The 24,295-nt window shown below is 35.3% G+C and overlaps 1 protein-coding gene across 3 annotated transcripts in view; it reads right to left on the reverse strand.

The window, feature by feature from the left end:
- LOC110018788 (probable ADP-ribosylation factor GTPase-activating protein AGD5) overlaps positions 1–24,295 on the reverse strand; it is a 34,870-nt gene that overhangs the window by 7,599 nt on the left and 2,976 nt on the right. For 2 of the 3 annotated variants that reach the window (XM_020716224.1, XM_020716225.1), the window contains exons 2-6: positions 23,244–23,302; positions 18,343–18,433; positions 18,156–18,210; positions 17,982–18,072; positions 17,667–17,883 (exon numbers count right to left, since the gene is read on the reverse strand). In XM_020716224.1, coding sequence (XP_020571883.1) covers positions 17,667–17,883; positions 17,982–18,072; positions 18,156–18,210; positions 18,343–18,433; positions 23,244–23,302 — 513 coding nt within the window. Of the gene's footprint in view, positions 1–17,666; positions 17,884–17,981; positions 18,073–18,155; positions 18,211–18,342; positions 18,434–23,232; positions 23,303–24,295 lie in introns of those variants that run through there. The other variant, XM_020716226.1, reaches the window with a different exon arrangement.

A 24,295-nucleotide genomic window follows, 5' to 3' on the forward strand; every position in this document is an offset into this window, starting at 1 on the left:
CGGGTGGAAGGCTGGAGCGCTGCAGGGAGCAGGTGGAAGCTTTATCAGAGCACGGAAGCATGCGGATGGGGGACCTCGAGACAAAACAGACTGCACCAGCGCGTCCGGAATGTCGATTTTGCTTAGGGAAGACACCCATTTTGTTACGACACCGCGCGTGAATAAATCGCATGTGATTTAATATATATATATATATATATTAAATCACATGCGATTTATTCACGCGCGGTGTCGTAACAAAATGGGTGTCTTCCCTAAGCAAAATCGACATTTCGGACGCGCTGGTGCAGTCTGTTTTGTCATCCGAGATCGCTCGGACGACGTCGTCGACAATCGGGCTAGAAACACGTCAAAATTTAAACTTCACAAAACTTCGACCCGTGGTCGATCGCCTCGACAAGTTTACTCGAGTCTTCAACAAATAATAGTGCAAGCGATGTGAATTGTGGCGATCGAACGCGTCGACTCTGCGAATTGCGAAGTTTGTGTGCGCGGGAGTGTGAATTGTGCAAAAGATCACCCTAAGGCTTAAAGGTCCTATAGGGAATCCCTTTTAGGTTTCCTCATGTTGGTTTCATCCTTCTAAGTGTTAGAAATCGATACCACACACGCAAAACTCCAGAAGGGGACAGAAGTAAGTTGAATTTCTAAAATGAGGCGGGTCGCATTTCTAAGGTTCTAAGATAGTCGAAGGGAGATCCCTAAGGTTAGATTCTAAACCCTAAGGGGAAAACTAGACCTCATTAAAAATGAGGTCAACACAATTGTGATGGTAAAATTGTGCCCCTCTAATTTAACCAATGAATTATGACTCCACATTTTCGGGGAAAAAGTTAATATATTCTATAATGACACCTTTTTTTATTTATTTCTTTATACTTTGATAAGTTTCACAAATTATAATACAACTTTTGTGCAATGTCACCAATAGTTTTGTATAAAGTCCTTAAATATTCAATGTTAATTGTACTGTCATTTTTATAAAAGGACAAACATTATCAATATATTTATGCCAATTATAATGAGTGCTTTAAATAAGCCGTAATTAACAAGCTTTAATCATCAAAAAAATTATAATTCTTCTTTCAAGAACAATATGCATGTTGTTTATTTTGCACATTAGGCTTGAATTTCAAAGAACAACATAAAAATAGTCCTATAACAGGCGCAACACGTAGTCCCGCATCAAAGAACCAAAGACCAAATTCAGGGTAATATTTCAATTCAAATTGAATGTAGATCAAGCAATCCAGTAATTATATTTAATATAACTTCCTAATTAGAATTATCAATTATTTATCATTTATATAAAAATTATTTCTAAATGCAACAAAATGCAAAATGAATATATCTATGATAGGGTTCGTGTACTTCCAATGGCAGAATAGATTAGAGAGAGTCGTCCTAGATGGTTTGGTCGAGTAGATATTTTAGATTCAACTTATTTTAAGAAAGGCAGACGTAGACCTAAAAAAACTTGGCATATTGTATAAAAAATAATCTTAATCTATTATATTTAAATGAAAATATGACACTAAATAGGATGCAATGGAAAAAAAAAAGATTCAGGAATCTTGTAGCCGACCCCACTTAGAGAGATAAAGGTATGTTGTTGTATATAGAAATTATTTCTTTGTTATATTTTCTTCTTTTTAAAATTAGATTTTACGATTTATCTTATCCTGATTTAAATTTAAATTGGTTTAAAAGAAACCTAAAAAATGAATAGAAATTTAGTATTTTTCATTATCTTATGAATTAAATTGAAATAATCATATTATTCCTCCTAATAGTATCTCTCTTCTCTTCACAAAATGTTGGCCTCTGGTGAAACACACTTTTGCTAGAAAATCAAATCAAATAAATCATCTTAGTTATGGTTGCAAGTAAGCCAATATGCCTGACAAGTTACCAGTGGTTTGGCTTAATTAGAACTTGCCTTGATAGTTTAATTAACTAATCAAAGAAGCTTAGCTTTTATAAATATGTACTGGATAAATGAATAAATTTGAACAGCCTGGCATTCAATTTGTTTATGATCATGTACAACGTTTAAATTCATTAATAAGCTTGTTAAAAAATTCAATAAAAGTTCAATAATATGCTCATTTACAATTTAATTACACATTTATTTATTACATGATTATATAAAATTTATTACTTTCTACATTACATTGTAAAAATGCTTGTTTACTTAGTTATTAATTCAATTAAAATCTCATTTTTAAGCTCAATAAGTTATCTATTAAAAGGCTCAATAAGATTTTTCCAAACAACTAAGAAATTGCTCAACAATGTTGCTCGCTAATAGGCTTGATAAGACTTACTTGATTAACTGATGATCTAAGCTCAAACCAAACTCAAAGAGTCATGTTGTTAAATGAACAGAGATTAATTACTAGTACAAATACTTAAATTGAGCTTGAACGCAAATAGCGTTTTGGCAAATAATCTCAAGCTCAAACAAATTATTGTTCAGCTCGGCTCAATTTATATGCACCCCAAATCATAATGCATCCAGATTAACAAGATGGTTTGAATAGGGCCTCCCATTGACTCAGGAGCTGACTCCGTAATTCCACAGTCCCGCTTGCAGGATATCTGCAAAATTTCCTGCATACACGGGAACCGGTACAAAATCCAGTCCCAGTTAGTCTGAAGCGATCAGAATTTCTGCTGCCAAATATTTGAAGGCTTGCTAAATTTATTTTTTTCTACTTTGAAAGGCTAATTTGGGTTTCTTTCTGGTAGGAGACTTCATATTTTGCTATTTCCTGTTTTTTGCAAATTATTGCTTTGTTTTGAGTATTTAAGAGATTGCAATTTCTTATTTCTGCTTTAGAGGTATTCTATTCTTCCTTTTGTAAGTGATGTGCAGGTATTATATTCTCTCGATGTTCGTACTGCAATGTTTCGTAGTCTAGCATACTGTTTTCAGTCAAAACAGCCACCGAAAGTCGCCTATCCCCCTCAAAACAATCTTTATTGCCATATTTTCAGTTCCTTCCCATTTTACAACTACCTACCCACAAAATCCGCTTCCCAAATACCTTCTAGGAACACCATCATTTGATATTAGAGTACATTAAATCTAAAATTTTTAGGAATCTGTCTTACTTTTCCCAAATCCAAAATTCTAAAAAAAAAAAATTCACACAATCCACCTAGCCCAAGACCAGCCCTAACCTTAACCCTAAATCATATTTTTATTTTCTGTCAAAATTTTCATTGGAAGAACAAGATGGCATATTGCCAAGAAGAAACACGCAACAAGGTGTTCAAGAGCTCATTATGGAGGACATGCAGCAGAAAATCCTCCAACTGCAACAGAAATTTGTCGCCTTTAAGAAGAGACAATCCGGTGAGATCACCCATAGCCATAATGATGACCCTCTAAATCGACGGGAGGAAGTGAATTATTTTCATCAAGAAGTTTATAGTTATTAAGAACCAATACCCCGATGATTTGGCATGGAATATCATCGAAGAAGCAAGAATGTTGAAGTAAAGTTGGATTTACCAAATTTTAGTAAAGTTGGATTTACCAAATTTTGACGGTAGAATAGATCTGGATGAATTTATTGAGTGAATCCAAAAAATATAATGAAATTTTGAGTTCAAATATGTTCCCCATGATAAAATTTAAGTTGGCAGCCAACAAGCTCAAGAAAAACTTCCATGTGATGGGAGAATCTGAAGCATCTTCGCAAACATGAGAGAAAAAGAAAAATCACTACCGCATCAAAAATGAAAAAAGAGGTGCAACACAAATACCTACACCCACCTTATTGACAGGATATGTTCATAAAATTCTATCATCTATGTTAGAGTGATTCTTCTGTGGAGTACACAGTTTAATTTGATAAACTCATGCTTAAATGTAAGTTGGTCGAACCAACTAAGCACACAGTAGTGAGGTATCTTGGGAGAACTGAAGTCTTCTATTAGTAATGTGGTGCAGCTTCAGTCATATTGGTCTCTAATCGATGCACAGACCCTAGCTTTGAAGGTAGATAAACATCACCAGGTGACCGCAGTTGATAATAAATGAAGTAGCTAGTTCAAGAAGTAAAGATTTGTAATAAGAAGCTGCAACAGTAACAAGTAGTGATTTTAACTAGTGCTACGTGTGGGAAGCCATATCCAGAGAGAATACTGGAGATCATTATCATAGTGAACAAGGTTGAACAATTGCCAAAGGAATGTCTAAGTGACAAGGGGAAAAGATGGTCTTAGAGGCCACGGAAGGACAGTGGATAATCATTTGGAGCAAAAATGTGGCCAATACCGGTAAATTAGCTTTGACTTCGGAAGAGGCTAAAGAGCCTTCAAAAGTTGTGAAAGGTATGAATAGAATTTCAATTTTTTTTTTTTTTTTGCTAAGGTGATTTTTATTTTATTGCTTTACTCTCTTTTCTAACTGAGTTATTCTTTGATCAGTTGAATGTGAAACTTATTTTACTTTTGTTTTATGTATTATGTTAATCATAGGTAAAATGTAATACCCCATATTTTTAGATTTAATTAAAATATTAATAAAGAATTTAAGTTAAATATAAAGTTGTTATATATATATATATACATATATATATATATATATATATATCATGGCGTCGTCTCTGATCCCGCTCGGCTTAGCTAGGGTTTCGCACGATGGCGAACCCTAGTAGCAGCTACGTCTTCGCCCGTCTTCGCTGATCTTCACACTCGACTCAGTTCGTCACCCTCGCTTCTTCTCTTGCTCTGAGACGCGTCTTCCCGTCTCACGAGCTTTCCTCGCTCTGTCGCTCGTCTGCGAGTCCTTCTCGCGTAGCGGTTTCTCTGCGGCCCGGTGTCTCTACGGCTCCGATCCTTCGAGGCTCTGCGGCTCGTCTCACGTTCTCACGTCTTTCCGCTGCAGCTCTCTCTCGCGGGTGCGCTCCTCTGCAGCTCCTCTGCGCTCACAACTTCCTCTCTTCTTCCTTTCAAAGCTTTCGATGGCTTTGGACAGATCGTATGCAGCTGCCCTTTCGGGTGTCTACGCCTCAGACACACCTAAATCGCCATCTTTCCCTCCTTTTTTTGAGTGGATAGAGAACATCAAGAAACTTGTTAAGAAGAATGAGAAGTCTGCCATGTTTTTTATAGAAGCTGAAGTTATTCAATTTACTTCCTCCTGTCGTCTGAATTTGGTTGAGAAATTTCTATATGGTCATTCCAAAATAAAGCTCATTCGCAAGGAATTTAAACTTATGCACCTTGTTGGAGAGTGGAAAATTGGACTATTAGATGGGAGGCATATTCTCATTCAAATTAGTAATGAAGATGATTACATGCGCTTATTCGCTAGAAGGATAATATGGATTGATAACAAAGCAATGAAAATTCTGAAATGGTCTGTAAATTTTAATCCACAAACGGAACTACCAATCATTCTGGTTTAAATTCGCCTCCCTGGTCTGAAATTTCATTATTTTTTTCAAAAAGTATTGTACTCTATTGTCTTAGCTTATGGAAAGCTACTCAAGACGGACATTCCTACTTTTAAGCTTTCTCGTCCATCTGAAGCCAGAATACTTGTTGAAAGAGACATCACTACACCCGCTTCTGAGAAAATCTGGTTGGGCACACGACATCAATTATATTGACAAAAGATAGAGATTGAGCATTTTTGGGGCATTTTGCGCCGTATTATTCGAACTGTCGTATGTTCGGACACTCGAGTTCTCAATGTCATCATCTACACCCCCACCTCAGACCAAAAAAGCAAACTGCTCCGATAGAGGTTGTGATTTCATCTCCTCCTGATTAGCTCCAAGTTTTTGACACTATTGATCATCAGAAGGATACCCCAAAAGACGTCACTTTCCCCGCAGGCAATATGTCAACCATTCAGTCACCACTTGTAGCTACCCCGTCTTTGGAACCTCCTATCGTGGGAGAAAAAGAGATTCTCCAGACCCCGTCTGCCTTAGAACCTATCACCGATAATACAGGTGAAAATATTTCTACTGTTTCACTACTGTCTCATCAGGTCTAGCAAAATGTTGGTATTACTCAGGCTCATGGGGATCATGATGAGCTACGACCTACAACTGTCTGATCACCTTTGGAATCTACTGATCAAATGAGTCAATCATCGAATGAGGAATAACAAGTCTACACATCCAGGATGAAGAAAAAAATGAAAATTTACTTGAGCTCAGGAATCTGATGGATGACACTTTGGTTACTACGGGCAATGGTATTCAACTAACTAATTTGTTAGCCGGCTCACTTCCGCGAACTAGGGGCAGGAGGACTAAAGTGGGACGTCCCTAGCACCTTTTGCCCTTTTGTGGCTTTTGGTTTTTTTTTTCTTTTTTTCCTTTATGTATCTTTGTTTTATTTTAGTTTTGTGTGTTGTTTTGCATGAGTTAGGCTTTCTTTTAGACCCTCTCATACAACATTTCTGTCTTTCTTCCGTATTAATATATTTGTCCTTGGGTTTATATATATATTATTTTTATTTTTTTAGAAAGCCCAAGGACTAATATATTAAAAAGAAAGAAAGATACACATAGATTGCATGAGAGGGCTTAAACATATTATCCTACTCACACGGTAAACACCACATGCAAATGATTCTAGAAAAAGGAAAATTCAAAAAAATACATAAGAGCTCAAAAAACCAAAAGTGTTAAAACACGTAGTATCAGGTAGCTAGAGAGCGGCCCAATTTTGCCCTGCCTCTGCCTCTAGTTAGAGGAAAAGAGCCAGCTAACAAGATGAGTGTCATTTTTCGTAGTAACCAATGTATCATCCAATAAATTCCTGAGCTCGAGTCGGCCTCCATTTTTCTTCTTCCTTCAGGAATAGACTTGCCATTCCTCATCTGAAGACTGACTCACCTGATCAGTGGATTGGTCTAAAGTGTGTCAGACATTTGTAGGTTGTTGAACATTGGAAGCAACTACTTGTTGTATCAGCCGATCTTTTATTAGATCAAATGAGCATTCTCATGTGTCTTGACATGTAAATGAGTTTTCTTCAATAACAATGAGTGGTATAGACACATTTGGATCAGCACTTATAGTATGGAGAGATGTTTCACGGGACTCCAAAGTACCATTCTCCAAACCAACAGCTGAAATAGTGTTCAAAAGCAGGAGCATCTAGGGGTAGAACGACTGGGGTATGATGTTCTTCATCAAGAACAGTGTCAGTCAGATAAGCAGAGACGTCCACCCCTAATTCAGTATGAATAAATTTTTGAACAGATTGTTGATCTTTAGCAATATTTGGCCTTAGATAAGGATGCAATCGATAGCAAATAGTAGAACTGTGGCCAAACATACTACAATGTGAGCAATAAGAAGGATATGGTTCTATTTCAACCTTTTGTTAATACCCGTTGTGAGTGGTTCCAGTCCAAACCTCATCCAGAGCTAGTTGGATGATATCTCTCTCAATTAACACACAAGCCACAGATGATATGGTGACAGCAAGCGTAGGACCACCAACCTTGAGAGGCTTACCGTAAGCAGTTGCTAAAAAGTAGAGAATTTTCAAGTTAAACAGGTGTAATTTTAACCCCGGAAACTTCATCCAAATAGAAATGATAAGGAACTCCGCTTTTAGATCAAAATTGACAGTCCATTTTAGGATTTTCATAAAACGGTTGTCAATCTTTATTACCTTACAAAAAAAATATAAGTGTAATCCGCATTGTGAGATAACTGAGTAAGTATGTGTTGGTGTCAAGTAAGTCAATATTCTAACTACTCAACAGCTTCATAGCTTCAAAACCTTTCTGAATGATCTCAAGTTTTGGGTGACCATAAAGGAATTTTCCCACTGGAGCAAAATGTCATGAAGACGCAAGAGTACTAGTTTCAACCTTAGAGAGAAAAAGAGTAGCTTTCCCATTTTTTTACCAAGTTTTTTTAATGAAAGTATGATTACCACCGCTTTCAAGAGCCTCGTGAAAGGTTTGTGGAACATTGCAGGACTTACCGATACTGAAACCAGGCTCTGAACCTGAAAGAGGGGCATGAGTAGAATTACAAAAGTCATCGACAAGGGCAGTGACATAGGAACGGAGCATCGAGACCATCTTCACAGGCAAAATGACCACTAGAGCAACTTGGTGAGCCACGTCAATCTGCAAGGCAACACGAGCAGACTTCGGGCGAGTCAAACTGCGAGATGAAACCATCTGTCGGGTGCAAGCAGACAGGTGCGTTGTCAGTTAAGGGACGACGTACGAACAGGAAGACGTCGTCGTCGTCTTCGGGTAAGGCGAGCCGTCAAACATCGTCGGGGAGAGACGACTTGTGAGTGATCGTCGTCGACTGAGAGAAAAGACCTGCAAGCGTACGTGAAATCGTCGTCATGGGAGACGACGGAGAAAAGGAGTGAAGTCGATAGTTTCAACGTCGGGAATCGCCATCAGACAAAACCCTATCAGAGCATGGGTGGGCCTAAACAAAGAGAAACTCAAAAACCACCTGGGCCCAAGGGCTGATATATTAAAGATAAAGATATCGATAGGTTTATATGGGTGGGCCTAAACACCCAACCCACACGGTGCAACAAACACAAAAAAATGTAAAAGATTGATACATATAGAAATAAAGAGAAACTCAAAAACCACCTGGGCGTTGAAAAGATATGGGTCATCCCAATCTAGTCTTGCCTCTAGCTCTAGTCGGTAGAGATCTAGCTAGCAAATTGGTAACGTGCTGACCATTACCCGTAGTAACCAAAGTATCATCTATAAGGCTCCTGAGCTCTAGTAGATCTTCATTCTTCTTCTTCCTCCTGGAAGTGCAAACCTGTCATTCCTCCTGCGAAGAATCCGCCTGGGGGGGTAGAGCTGAAGCAGAAGGATTACCAACAGTAGTACCCACAATAGATTCTACAATATGTGAAGTATGAGTTGTTACTACACCGATTACTTCTTGAAGAATTGGAGTTGCGAGGTTCTCCTGATTATCAGTTTGAACGCTATCATTTATAGGTAATAGTCCATCAGAATTGTTTTGTATGGAGTTTGTAGGTGTCAGCATCACATCATTCGCAGTAGCAATAACAGTAACAGCAGTGTCATGGGAGGGCTTCTCAGGTGCAACAGACACCTCTTGTCTGGTAGTATCCTCCTCAGGTAGAACTAAAATGTCCACAGTAGTGAGGTTAAGCCCATCCTTATTCACTTGAACCTTAGATTTCAAATTAGAATGAAATTTTGTGGCATTTAGCAATAATATGATCAAACATCTTACAGTGGGTACAATATGGGAGTTTGTGTTCCATGATGATTTGTTGCCAATAACTATTATGGTTGTGTCCAGCCAGACTTCGGTAACATCAGGTAAAGTAATATCCCTTTTTCACAAGTATTCTGGCCATCGAAGGTCTAGTTAGGTTGAAAATGGACAGATCTAGTTTCAAAGGATCCCCAAGGATGACCCCAATGGAGTAGAGAACCTGATGGTGAAAAAAATGCAGCTTGAGACCAGGTAAACTAAATCATACCGCTACAGTGGGAGTTTTATGATTTGGGTCGAAATTAGGAGACCACTTAAATAACTTCATTGATTTGTCTTCAATATTAAGATATTTCTTAGAAAAAATTTTGGTGTAGTCTTCAGCCATAGTTAGTTAGATCAACACATGTCTCTTATCCATGAGTCTCACTTTCCACTTGCCTACTAGCTTAAGATCATCAACACTCTTTATGATAACCTCCATAGGAGGGTGTCCCCACTAAAATTTTTCAATAAGAGCAAACTTGAATTTTTCTGTCATTGTAGAAATTTCTTATTCAGAGAAAAAGATTGTTTCTTTTCCACATTTCCTGCTTCCCTTTTTAATAAAAAGACAATCATCAATAGTCTCACGAGATTACTTATAACTTGAGGGGAATCCCACTGCGGACTCCACCTGGAGGTTACCCACCACGTGAGTAAAGGAGACTTTGTCCAGCTCAACCAAACAAGAAGGAGGTGCCATCAGAGCAAGGAGAGCTGTCGGAGTTAAGCTACAACGAAGTTGCTGCGGCAGGAACAGTGAGAAGCTTCACGAGCAGACGCAAACGCGAAGCAAACTCGTTTTGCTAAATAATTATAATTTATTCAATAATTTAAATTTTAATGATCATAAAGAGGTGTATTTAAATTAAAATTATTTATAAAAAAAATTAAGTACTAAATTTTATTTCTCAATATAATTCATTTAAATATCTTATATATAAAGTGAGGACCATGAATCAATAATAATCTATTCACTAGAAATGACTATTTGTTGATTCCTTATAATCCGAGTTAGAGGGGAGAGAAAGGTATATAGAGAGCAAAATCGAGAGGGAGACAAAGATAGTAAGAGAGATAAAGGGGTTGAGCGGAAGTGAGCGAAGTTAGTCTACGACCGAGCAGTATAAAATTCACCAAACAGTAGCTCTGACCGCCCAGCCCCTTGATGAAAACATCTTCACCTATCCCGCTACCCTACAAGACTATTTTTTTATTCCTTATAATCCGAGTGAGGGGAAAGAATGACATACAAAGAGCAAAATTGAGAGGGAGACGGGGATAGCGAGAGACATAAAAAGGGTAAGCGAAAGCAAGTGAAGCTGAAGTGCCTTCGTCGACTTGAGGGCAAAAGAAAAATCACTACTTGATCAAAAATGAAAAGAGGGATGCAGAGCAAATACATTCCCTCACATTAACGACAGGATGTTCATAAAATTCGATCATCTACGTCAGAGAAATTCTTCTGTGGAGTACACAGTTGAATTTGATCAACCTGCATTGAAATGTGAGTTGTTGGAACCAGATGAGCACATAATAGAAAGGTATATTAGAGGAATGAGGTTGTTTATAAGTACCCTGAGAATGTTCTTGTACATAAAAGAGCTGTGAAATTGGTTATTATTAGAATATTCATTAATGGCTACTTTTAGCCATTATTAATTCATATTTATTATGAATTATTAGTTTGTATTCTTTTTTTTTTCCTTTTCTACTATATCCTATTATCATTTCTTTCCTTTCGAATAGATCCTGTAATAGGTATTTATACCTTTTTTTACATCAATAAGATTTACCCTGGTTATATTCTAACATGATAACATACCCATGTTCATAACATGGTTGTTGTCGGACCTCTCCTTGCCGTCGGCGGGCCAGTCCAGATCCCTTCTCCTAAGCCGGCTAGGCCTGCTTCAGGTAGTCTGCTTCAGGGCCTTCCGAAGCAGCCCAAACCTTATCTTCCTTGATTCCCCAACCACTAGATCACCTCCCAATCGTTTGATGATCATCCAGAACCTCTATTCTGATTACCTGGAGCACTTTTCAGCCGTTAGAAACCCTGCCTAACTGACCGGCCTCCCTCCCTGTTTGTCGAAGCCCCTCTTGGAACCTTCTTCAAGCTGGCCAGGTCCAGCGGGGACCCTTCCAAAGGTCGTATTCCTCCAACAGTCGGGACTTACAATATCTCGACAACCTAACATCTCGTTTGGCTCAATTGGAGTCACAACGAACTCTTTCAGCATTGAACCGTCATCAAAGATGTTCTTTATTCTACCAGAGGATCAATTCCAACATCCATTCCTCTCAGACCAAAGGACAGGAAAACAACATGAACTTCTTAATCACAACTCATAAACTAAACGGGTACAACTTTCTCTAATTGTCCCAATTTGTGTCCTTGTTCATCAAAAGGCGTGAGGAATTTGGTCATCTCATTACTGTGATTCATGAACCTCCAAAGGCTGACCAAGCATATAGAGCTTGAGAAGTAGAGAATTCCAGGTCATGTCGTGGTTGATCTACTTCATAGAGACTTCGATTGATCATATATGTTCTTTCCTTCTGCAAGTGCCCTCTGGACATCAGTCTGTGATATCTACTTAGATGTAGGGAATTCCAGCCAGCCCTATGAGGTATCTAAGAAAATCCATGAGACAAAAAAAATGATCGAGGACCGTGACCCGATATTATAATGATCTAGTTACATTATGGATGGAATGCGACTTGAACTATGACTACACTTGGGAATCTCCGGTCGATCTATCTTTTTTCTAGAAAATTGTAGAAAATAACCGCATGTTCCAATTTTTAATATGTCTCTACAAAGATCTTCACAAAGTGCGGGGGTCGTATCCTTGGACGAGATCCTCTTCCTTCTACTCACGCTGCTCTCACTGAGATCGTCGTGAAGAGAACCAGACTTGTCATGCTTAGTGCTTCCACTTCATCTGTCGATTATCTGCCTTGGTCTATAATGGTGCTCAACCTCGAGCTGATCACCACACTTGTGATTACTGTCACATACCCAACGATGCTCGTGATAAATGTTGGAAGCTCCACGGAAAATCTGCATCCAAACCATCGATCAAATGTTCTGTTGTCAAGGGTATCACTTCAGCTTCTGAATCCGATACAATACAACCGGCCTCTACCCAAAACAATTTGGAATCCTCCAATTCTCTTAGAAGTCAAATGGAGCACTTAATCAAGTTAATTTGATCTAGTTAGCTCCCTTCTGACCGGTTGACTTCCCATGTTCATGGATCATTGAATCAGCTACCACAAGCACATGCCTAGAAGCTCTCAAGCCATCTCAACATACTATCCTTACTCAGGAAAAGATACTGTTAAAATTGTTGATGGGTCCTAAATTTCTATTGCTAGTAAAGGGTCTGTTATTTTAACAACAGGTCTAACTCCATAACCTATGTTACATATACCTTTGTTGAAGTATAACCTTTTATCTGTCAGTAAGCTGACATATGACATTGATTGTTTTGTTCATTTTTCCTCTGATGTCTGTCTTTCAGGATCATCGTTCGGAGGGGATGATTGAAACTGCTAAGCGGGTTGACAACACTTAACTTAGTTTTATGCTTCTCTTTTAAAGGCCAACATTCTATGTCATAGAGCATTGCAGATCTCACCATCTTACAAAATTTTCTTTTCAATCTAAGTGGTACTTTTCTATCACACAATAGGACCGAAGCATTCCTCCACTTCAACCAACCAACTTGAATTCTACTAATAACATCCAAATCTATATCAACATCACTTTAAACAATATACCCGAGATAACTAAATCATTCACATCTTTTAATGATTTGATCACTCATAGTTACAACGCTGTTACTAGAGCTACTACTAAATTAGATTCCATGTATTCAGGTTTAGTTCTACTAAAACGAAGATTAAATGAAGGCCTTTAGACTCCAATGTAGTCCTCCATAATTCAAGTTTTTTCTGAGCTCTTTCTCTAGTTTTATCCACATGAAGGAGATCATCAACGAAAAGCATACACCAAAGTACATCCTTCTGTAAATGTCCAATAAGAGCATACATAACTAAAGCAAAAAAGATATGGGCTTAAATTTGATCTCTGACATAATCCAACTGAAATAGAAAAATATTTGGTCAATCATCCTTCTGTTCAAGCACAAGTAGCAGCTCTAGTATACATAGCTTCAATGGCTTGAATATAAGTCATATCAACACCTTTCTTTTCTAGAATCTCCAAATGATATCTCTTGGAATTTTATCGTAAGTTTTTTCTAAATCAATCAAAATCATACGTAGATCCTTCTTATTCTCTCTGTACTTCTCCATCAAACCTCTCAATAAATTATAGCTTCCATAATAAACCTATCTAGCATAAATCCAAATTGATTATGAGAAATCTTTGTAATATTTCTTAACCTATGTTCGATTAACTCTCCCATAATTTTAAAGTATGACACATCAACTTAATTCCTCTATAATTTACACTCTTGTGCATCCCCTTTAATATTAAAAATGTGGACCAAATTCCTCCACTCCTTAGGCATCTTTTTAATTTTTAAAATAATATTAAAAAGTTTAATAAGTCAAGAAACTCTTAAATTTCTTAAATATTCACACACTTAAATTAAGATATCATCAGGCCGTATAGACTTTCTACCCTTGGCTTTCTTTAAAGTCTCCTCAACTTATTTTTTACGAATTTGATGGTGGAAATGAAATATTTTATTATTATTAATGATATTAAGATCACTAAGATCGAACATATTTTCAGAGACTTCATGGAAAGCTTTATTAAAATAACTCGCCCACCTTTATTGAATATTATGTTATAAGAAAAATATTTTTTGATTTTCATCTTTAATACGCTTGAGTCAAATCTTTACTTATCTTTTCTCTTTGTTTGGTTAGTTTATATATATATATATATATATATATTCACCCTCTTTAGTATCTAATCTATTATAAAAATCACTAAAAGAAGAATTTTTAGCATCATAGATTAATCTCATAGACTCCCCATAGATTGTTCTCTTGGACTTCATACAGTACATCTTTTACATTTAAACCAATTTTTATAACACAAGTTATTATATTTTTTTCTTTTCTTACACATTATTATTCCATCAACAATTATTTTTATTTATAGAAACTTTTCCTTTTTACAATACTTAAATAAAAATCTATCACTAAAAGCTTTAATGAAAAATCACATAATCCATTTGCAATCGTTTGTCGATCGCAACAAATAAAATATTGACTCAAAGTCACAAAAATAAAATGTCATCAATTATACTCCTAAATTCACACTTAAACAACCTCATGCCAAGAAGGACATAACCAGAGTCATCTATCTAAGTGATTTTGCCACCAAATAACACCACATAGAAACAATTATGACCAAACCCTTTGACCAAATGCTTTGCCGCCAAATGGCCCTATCACAATCACAATTGTAACCCATATGTTCTCTAATAGCATCTGCTCTTTTGAGTTTTCGATCAATATTTGTACCTTAAAAGACATGAAATCTTCTGTGTACGCTAAGATTGAGTTAGAATAATCCCCTCAGACAAACAACCACCCCAAGTCTACAAGATTCTCTTGGACGAAGCAAAACATACAAGGTTCCTTCTGTCATACTTGGTTGACTAGCTTTTCTAAGTAAACCAAAAACCATAAAAACCCGGAATAATGGAATCATGAGATTTTGATTGGGTTTGTCATTGTTTCCCTCACCATTTGCTTTAAGCTAATAGTGATAATTTAATAACTTTAAAATTTACACTTGTTGCTAATACATGCAAGTGAATACCTAGCATCCAATGATAAGCCTTAATTGAAAATATTCTCCTGTTATTGAAAAAAGTAATTAACAACAGGGGTTTGCACCTATGGAAAACCTCGAACCCCAGATGTTAAAGTTTAATGAAGGAAAAATCACTTGGCAATGTCTTATCCACTATCTCATATACCTTATCAAAATTTGACTTGAAACTTAACACAAACTCTCGACGAGAATCCAGGGAGTCCAATTTTGGAAGCCCACACATACAAAATAAATACAACACATCATGATTGCCACAAAAAAAAGATTCAATCATGGCCAATTTCACAACATAGACTGTTATTTTATTCAGAGCGATGAATTTATCAAAGATGTATGCACCACCTAGAACCTCGCAAAATGAAAATGATAATAATCTACTTGAAATGCCTTGAAAATATCTTTCATTTATATAACAAATTATACTAAAACATCTGTAGCATTGAAATCATCAATAGATGACTTCCCTATTGATTAGCCAGATCACAATGAGGACTTTGAACTCATGCAAATTCAAGTCGAAGTACTACAATTTCATTCACAAAATTGATGGTAAGGATCCATTCAGAGCACCAAAATTATTAATGAATGGACCTATTATTAAACACGACCAAGATGATAAGAAACAAATTGGACGTCAAATAGAAACCTCTTTCGATTGGTTTTGTGAAAGTTTATTGAGAGAGAAATCTGGTTAAATCTGCTTCTAGAGGCATAGAAGATTGGAATTATAACCTTGCTTTGTCAGCAAGAAAACTCTCTCAAAAATATTCATATGTATCAATGAATTTAATTTTTTTGGAAGAGAAGATTTGAAATCTGAAAGTTTTGATTTTAAAAGATGGGCCCTCTCTAGCCATAATATGCAGTGACCATGACCATCATAAGGATATTTGAAGATTTGTATCTTGTCATTTTGAACATTTCCGGCTCTGGTTGTTTCTTGAAAGGATCAAAATAATTATTTCCATACGACTTGAATTAATTTAGAAATTGGTTTCAATGCAAACTATATTGACTCCATTATGTGTACGTAAAGAATCGAGTCAGTAGATTGAACTCATTATTACATTTTGCAAGAATTACATAGTGATGTTTGTAACATGCTTTATTTTAAGTGATGTCTGTAAACATGCCTTGTTTTAAGTGATGTTTGTAAGCATCTCTGTAATCATAAAAAGATGTGGGTTCAATTTTGATCGTTCATATAATCTTATTGTGATTATATTTTTTTGGTAAATCTGCAACTAATTCTAGTAGAAATCGATCTCAATCATAACTTTAAGGTTTTAAAAATTTCAACTTGAAAAAAAGTACAAATAGTCTCCGGATTATTTGCATGGGACTATTTTAGTATCTGTTCAATTTAGTCCCTTTACGTCTCAAATATGATAAAAAATAGACCTACATTGAATTACTTTGGATCAGATTTGGTGAGTGAAAAGACCATTTTAGATTAGACTTGAGAAGTCGAGAGACTAAATATGATAAAAAATAGACCTACATAGAATTACTTTGGATCAGATTTGGTGAGTTAAAAGACCATTTTAGATTAGAATTGAGAAGTTGAGAGACTAAATTAGCATTAGAAAATTTAGGATTACATGCCCCTCACCTCCGACCATTCCAAATAGTAGGCCACTTTGATCCATTTTTCTCTAGTTCCAACATACTTTCATGCATATTTACTACTAAAAGTGCAACAAAGCAAGTATCATGCTTGTAGACAACATATCTTATCAACATCAAAACTTGAAGGTCAACTACATAAAACTGCAGCTAAATCAGTCATATTAATATCTCATCAAGATCAAAACAAAAAGATTGATTACATAAAACGGCAACTAAATAGGCTATATTACTTGGATTCTAGAGATAGAAAACCAAATCACTGTGAGCTAAGCGTGGAAGAATTGCAAGTTAAGATGCATGTGTTATAAAACAGAAAAAGATAAAACAGATTTAAGAAAATATTTGGCGTAACTTTAAAATAAGGAAAATGAAATAAAATGATTTAGGTATGAATAGTAGCGAGTAAAAGACATATCCAGTAAAGCTAGGGTAGAATTACTATGAAAGGAATAGGTAGAGAACAGATAACACCGCTAAAATCCATGCTTAAGGAATGACTTAAACTAAATTTAGCACCTTATAGCACTCAAAATGTAAAATTGGAGATAATGGATTTATGAAGTTGACAAAATGAGAAATACAAGCTATAAACTAAATCGTAATTAAATAAGCAAGCCACCATGGCCTAATAGTTAAGAGCTGTGTCTTTCAACCAAGAGGTCATGAGTTTGACGTCTTGCATATGCGATATGTGTGTGTTTGTGTGTGGGTGTGAAAAAAAAAAAAAAAAACTAAATTGAGCTGTAGATATCAAGCTGAGTATAATGCAACATAAGCCGATAAAGTTTTACTTTATATTACATAAGTCAATGAAATCAATAAGTAAGTTAGAATTATAATATATTAATTCATGCTTCATACAATGTCTTCCTTCCAAAAGTATTTAAACTAGAATGATGATGCAATAAAACTTGAAACTCCTACTAGAAAAATATGCATACCATAGTTAATTGAGCAGGAGTTTTAAAAGCCGCCACAGCATTCTTCCTTATAGTTTGAGGTGAAACCTTTTTAAACTCCTCCATTGACCCCAAACTATTACTATTCCTATGCTCACCTCTACCTACAGATTTCTCCATGGATTCGTAGGTTCGTTCTTCAGGTGCCTTTGAAGATATAAATGCTCCATTCTTTGGTATCCATCTTTTGTCATCGTATCTATTCAAAGTTATGAAACAAATTAACAATATTTACAGGAAACTCATTCAAATGCATAGTTTTAAAGGATTGACACAATATATGTTACAAATACCTACTTTGCTCGAATAAAATTTTCAATTCCAACCCTATCATAATTTGGAGGAAGTTCTGCTTCCCAATAACTATTTGACTTCTCATTTCCCATGGCTGTTAAAAATGACGAAGATGACTGAGGTTAAAGCAAACCTAATAAAGCGCTTGTTTAAGAGCTAAGGCAGCAAATCATTTACATTGGATAAAGGCAACCTGTTCTGGAAGCCACGTATCTAGTGTAGCAGACCTCACCTACAATGACCAAGAACAAACTTAGGAGGAGTGGAAAACTGAACAAGAACATTTGCCAAGTCTGGATCCTTTAGCAAAGTGCTTAATGTAAATAATCAACCATGGTTAACTGAATTAGGTATGACATTTGACCTTTGAGATGTGAACTCCCAAGCTTCTATGTACTCCAGAGCATTGCATGCAAATAAAGATGCCCAAGTTTACACTTGCCCATCGTGGACCCCTGCAATAATTTGTACCAACGACGAAATCAAATTTTACATTTCAATAAAACAAATAAAAGTGAACACAAAATCATCTCAGGGAATAATAAGCTTATGTTCAGAAACAGAACCATGTGCCTTCATAAATAGGTACAGAAATACATTTCTCTCTCAATGCATAAGTCAAAACCTGATAAGTATCCCTTCTTTCACTTCATCTCTTTCTTGCCCCTCTCATCCCTTCAACACCCACCCAACAGCATCACCATATATATATATATATATATATATGTATAATTTTATTTTTTTTTTGAAAGCCCAAAAAAAGACTAATATATTAAATAGAAAAAAAGGTACAGATACAATGTGTGGGAGGGTCCAAGCATGACACCCTGTACACACAAAAACCGCAAATGGTTCCAAAACTAGAAAAAGCAGAAAAATATATTAGATCTTAAATAAAAAGCCTAACAGTGCCGAAATACATAGAATCAGGTGGCTAGAGAGAGACTTAATTTGGTCTTACCTTTGCCTCTATTTCTAGGGAATGAGCAAGCTAATAAGCTGGTAAGATGATCGTCATTGCCAGTAGTAACCAATGTATCATCCAATATGTTCTCGAGTTGGAGTCGGTCTTCATTCTTCTTCTTCCTCCTGGAATAGACTTGTCATTCCTCATTCGAAGAATCAGTCTGATGGGGTGATAGAGCTGAAGCAGAAGGAATACCAACCGTAGTAACCACAATATATTCTAGTATATGTGAAGTATGAGTTGTCTCTACACCGAATACTTCCTGAAGAAGTGGAGCTACGAGGCTCTCATGATTATCAGTCTAAACACTATCATTTGTAGATAATAATTCATCAGTATTGTTTTCTATGGGGTTTGAAGATGTCAGCATCACATCACTCGCAGTAGCAGTAACAGCAGTGACAATAGAATCAGACACCAAAATATGTCCTGTGGTAGTTTTTTCTCCATATGGTATAGATATATCCTTAGAACCATCCTTATTCACTTGATCTTTAGATTTCAAATTAGGGTGAAGTTTATGACATTTATAAAGAGTATGCCTAAACATCTTACAATGAGAAAAATAAGAAGGTCTATGCTCCATGACGATTTGTTGTCAATATTCATTATGCATTGTGTCCAACCAGACTTCAGTAACATCGAACAAAGTAATATCTATTTTCACAAGTATTCTGGCCATAGAAAGTTTGGTAAGGTTGAAAGTGGGTAGATCTAGCTTCATATGGTCCCCAAGTATGACACCAACAAAATAGAGAACCTGATCATGAAAAAAATACAGCTTGAGACCAGGTAGACTAAACTATACCGGTACAGTAGAAAGTTCATGATTGGAGTCAAAATCAAGAGACCACTTAAGTAGCTTCATTGGTTACCAGCAATGTTAAGATATTTTTTGGAGAAAATACGAGTGTAGTCTTCAAGCACGGTTAACTGAATCAAAACATGTCTCTCATCCATGAGCCCCACTTTCCACTTTCCTGCTAATTTGAGGTTATCAAAATATTTCCTGATAACTTCCATAGCTGGACATAGTTTTGCACAAGTTTCGTTCTAGACATCGTAATAGCAACAAAATCACAAGCTTAGTTTCAAACATCACTCGTTTTATTAAATGAACTATGTTGATGCATCCAAATGGAAAAAATTACTTTAAAATTATAGCAATATCGCCCAAATCATCATCATCAACAACAACAACAACAAGCCTTTTATCCCACTAAGTGGGGTCGGCTACATAAATCATTTTTCTCCATTGCATCCTATTGAGTGTCATATTTTCATTTAAATCTAATTGATTAAGATCATTTTTTATACAATATGCTTGAGTCGTTCTAGGTCTATCTCTGTCTTTCTAGGTCTATAGGTCTATCTCTGTCTTTCTTAACATAAGTCGAATTTAAAACATCTACTCTCCTAATCGGATCATCAAATGGTCGACGTTTAATGTGACAAAACCATCAAAGACGACTCTCTCTAATCTTGTCCACCACTCGGGTTACACTAACCCCGTCACGGATATATTCATTTCGTATTTTGTCTCTAAGTGTCAAGCCACTCATCCACCTAAGCATTCTCATCAAAACTTAACTTTGTTTTGTGCTTCTCTTTTAAAGGCCAACATTCTACGTCATAGAGCAGCGAGTTGCACCACCATCCTATAATTTTTTTTCTTTTAGTCTAAGTGGTACTTTTTCTATCTTACAATATGCCTAATGCATTCCTCCACTCCAACCAACCAACTTCAATTCTACTAATAACATCCCAATCTATATCAACATCACTTTGAACAGTAGGCCCAGAAAATCTAAAACATTCGCAACTTGTAATAATTTAATCACTCATAGTTACAACTCTGTCACTAGAGCTACTACTACTAAAATCACATTCCATTTGTTCAATTTTAGATATACTCAAACGAAGGTTTTTAGACTCCCATGTAGACCTCAATAATTCAAGTTTTCTGAACTCTTTCTTTAGTCTTATCCACAAGAATATCATCGACCAAAAACATATACCAAAGTACATTCTCCTATAAATGTCCAATAAGAGAAAGATATGGGCTTAAAGTCGATCCCTTATGTAATCCAACTGAAATAAGAAAATACTTAGTTAATCTTCCTATTCAAACGCAAATAATGGCTCTCGTATACATATCTTTAATGACTTTAATATAAATTGTATCAACTCATTTCTTCTCTAGAACTCTCCAAAGGACTTCCGAAACTCATCGTAAGCTTTTCTAAATCATTAAAAATCACGTGTAGAACCTCATTGTAAGCTTTGTCTGAATTAATAAAAATCACATGTAGAACCTCATTATTCTCTTTGTACTTCTCCATCAAACTCTCAATAAATGCATAGCTTCAATAGTAGACCTGCCCGACATAAATCCAAATTGATCATGAGAAATTTTGGATCACATATTAACCAATCTTCAAATACCATCCCCATAATTTTAAATTTTGACACGTCAATTGAATTCCTCTATAATTTGCATTGTTGTGCAATCCCTTTATTCTTAAAATGGGGACCAAAATACTCTTCCTCCACTCCTCAGGCATCTTTTTAGTTCTTAAAATAATATTAAAGAGTTTAGTAAGCCAAGAAACTCTCAAATCTCCTGCATATCTCCAGACTTCAATTAAGTTATCATCAAGTCCTACTGATTTTTCACCTTTGATTTTTCTTTAAAGTCTCCTTAACTTTTTTTTTTACTAATGTGACGGTAAAAATAAAGTATTTTATTATTAGTAATAAAATTAAAATCACTAAAGTCAATCGTATTTTAAGAACTTCATTGAAAAGTTTATCAAAATAGTTTATCTACCTATGTTGAACATCGTTATCTAAAAGAAGTATTTTAATACACTTTACTTGAATTAAATCTTTACTTTTCTTTTCTCTTTGATTGGCTAGTTTATAAATATATTTTTCATTCACTTTAGTATCTAATCTATTATAAAAATCCCGAAAAAAAATTTTTAGCGACGCAAATTGTTCTCTTAAACTCCCTACGGACTGCCTTATACTTTTTTCAATTCTCTAAGCTTTTGCATTTAAACCACTTTTTATAACGCAAGATCTTGTATTTTATCTTTTATTGCACATTATTATTTCACCACCAACTATTTTTATTTATAAAAACTTTTTCTTTTGATTCCTCAAGTACATCTTTTGTCACTTGTATAATATTGTTTATTATTTTATTACACATAGAAGTCGCTTCTTCATGAACATCCTAAATTATGAAATCTTGAAGTTTCTCATAAAAATAGTTTTATTTGTCTTTTAGGAGTCCCCATCTAATTCTTTGACAATAATTCATCGTATTTTTTATCTTACAACTCTTCATCTTAAAATTTTGAACTAAAAATCGAAATTGAGTATTTAAACTTTCACTTAGAATGACCTTACAATCTTTACATTTTCGACGATTTTTTTTCTCATAAGAAAATAATCAATTTGTGTTTTATTAGATTCATTATTATAAGTAATAATACGTTTATCTCTTTTCTTAAATAAAGTATTAGCAATAATAAAATCATACATTAAAGCAAAGTTTAAAATGATTATATCTTCTTCATTAATCACTCCAAAACCGTGACCATCATGAACATTTCTTAAATATTCTACCACTCTAATAACATGGTCATTTAAATCTCCTCCAATAAAATTTTTTCTTCAAGAGATATCATATGTACTAATTCTTTTAGGTCATTCAAGGAATTTTCTTTTGAACCTATATCTAAACTAATTTGAGGAGCATAAGCACCTATAACATTAAAAAACTTAGTATCAACAGCAATCATCGCACAAGAAACATTCAAAAATTTGCTCGCGCATGAGGCAACAACACAGAACCTATTTGAGCGAGTAATGGATTTGCAAGAAGGGATCAATGTACACAAATAACTCATTTCAAATTATTTTTATAATAATAATAATAATAATAATAATTATTATTATTATTATTATTATTATAAAAATAATCCCTGTCAAAATCAAATCTCTCTCACAACTACCAAATCTCCTTGCTATTGTCATCTAATGCGTTTAGCAACTTAGCGTCACAACTCTTGAAAAATCTGCCCATTTAATAGCAACATCTTCCTTTTAAGAATAGCAGGCAACTTCATTTAAAAAGCCATACATATGCTAGTTTTGATAGATACTAGATACTTTGTTACATCAGTGAGTTAAGTAAACATAGTCTTAACAAAAGCAGACGTTAGATGCATAAAGACCAAAATTAAAATTTCCAGCTGCAAAAATGATACATCATACATCATCCTTACTTGGCCTTACAGTCGGCACATTCTCTGTTCTCTGGCAATTTGAGAAGTCCCTCCAATATCTACAAACAGTTTTGCAATTGTAATGAAATATCTTTTATTAGATGGAAATAAAGAAAAAAACAATTAAAACCGATAGCGCGGGAAGAAAGGCAGAACAAGTACAACTGTTTAAGGGCGATGTCATTTGCTTAAACTAAAAGCAAAACTAACAAAAGTTTACATAACGATGAACCTAATATTCATATATGATAAGAGTCTACAAAAACATGGACAAACTGACAAGTCTGAAGGGGTGGCTTAAACAGCGTATAACAGATTTTCAGGTCACTTCCTAAATAGAATTCAACTAAGCGATCTAATTATTCAGTCCACGATGATTATACAATTCTGGAGATAATTGTTTTTAATTTCTTAGAATGTGTGGGTGTTAACTAACCCATGATTCAGCTTCTTATCGACATATAATGATACACTATTTTAGCGATAAATTTTGTCCAAGTCCACATATAAAAAACAAACCATCTTGAATGCTGAGCTTTTGGCAAACAATTTTCATTCTCCTATCAATATCTTCAAAGTGCAGTAGCTAGTAGCTGTAGATGAAGTCACCTTTCATTTTATTAATTATTTTCAATTGACTCCCCCAGCTCTTGCAAACATCATTGATATGTGGATCGCATTCCTTTCCATTGAAGAAGTTAATACTTATTAAGGTAAAACTGTTTAATCATGCATTTTCCTTTGATTAAGCAAGTTGATTTAGGCCAAGCATGGGCACATTGCACCCATCTTATGCCAAAAAAAAAAAAAAAACAAACAAACAAACAAACAAACAATCGCATGCGCGAGCCCAAACACAAGGAATTGCAACCACCTGAAGGAAATAGGTGGGTTTTGAGAATTTATTGGAGGCGCTAATGTTGACTGGACATTTGAAGGGTAAAGCATTGTTTGAAAGTGGATGAGGGCAGAGCCAAATCAACTTGTGCCTCGAGTACTGAAATATTTTAAATTTTATTTAATACTATTATTAAATTTCTCAATCCTGCTGA

The sequence above is a fragment of the Phalaenopsis equestris genome, unplaced genomic scaffold, assembly GCF_001263595.1.
Source record: "Phalaenopsis equestris unplaced genomic scaffold, ASM126359v1 Scaffold000036, whole genome shotgun sequence".
Classification (NCBI taxonomy): Eukaryota; Viridiplantae; Streptophyta; class Magnoliopsida; order Asparagales; family Orchidaceae; genus Phalaenopsis; species Phalaenopsis equestris.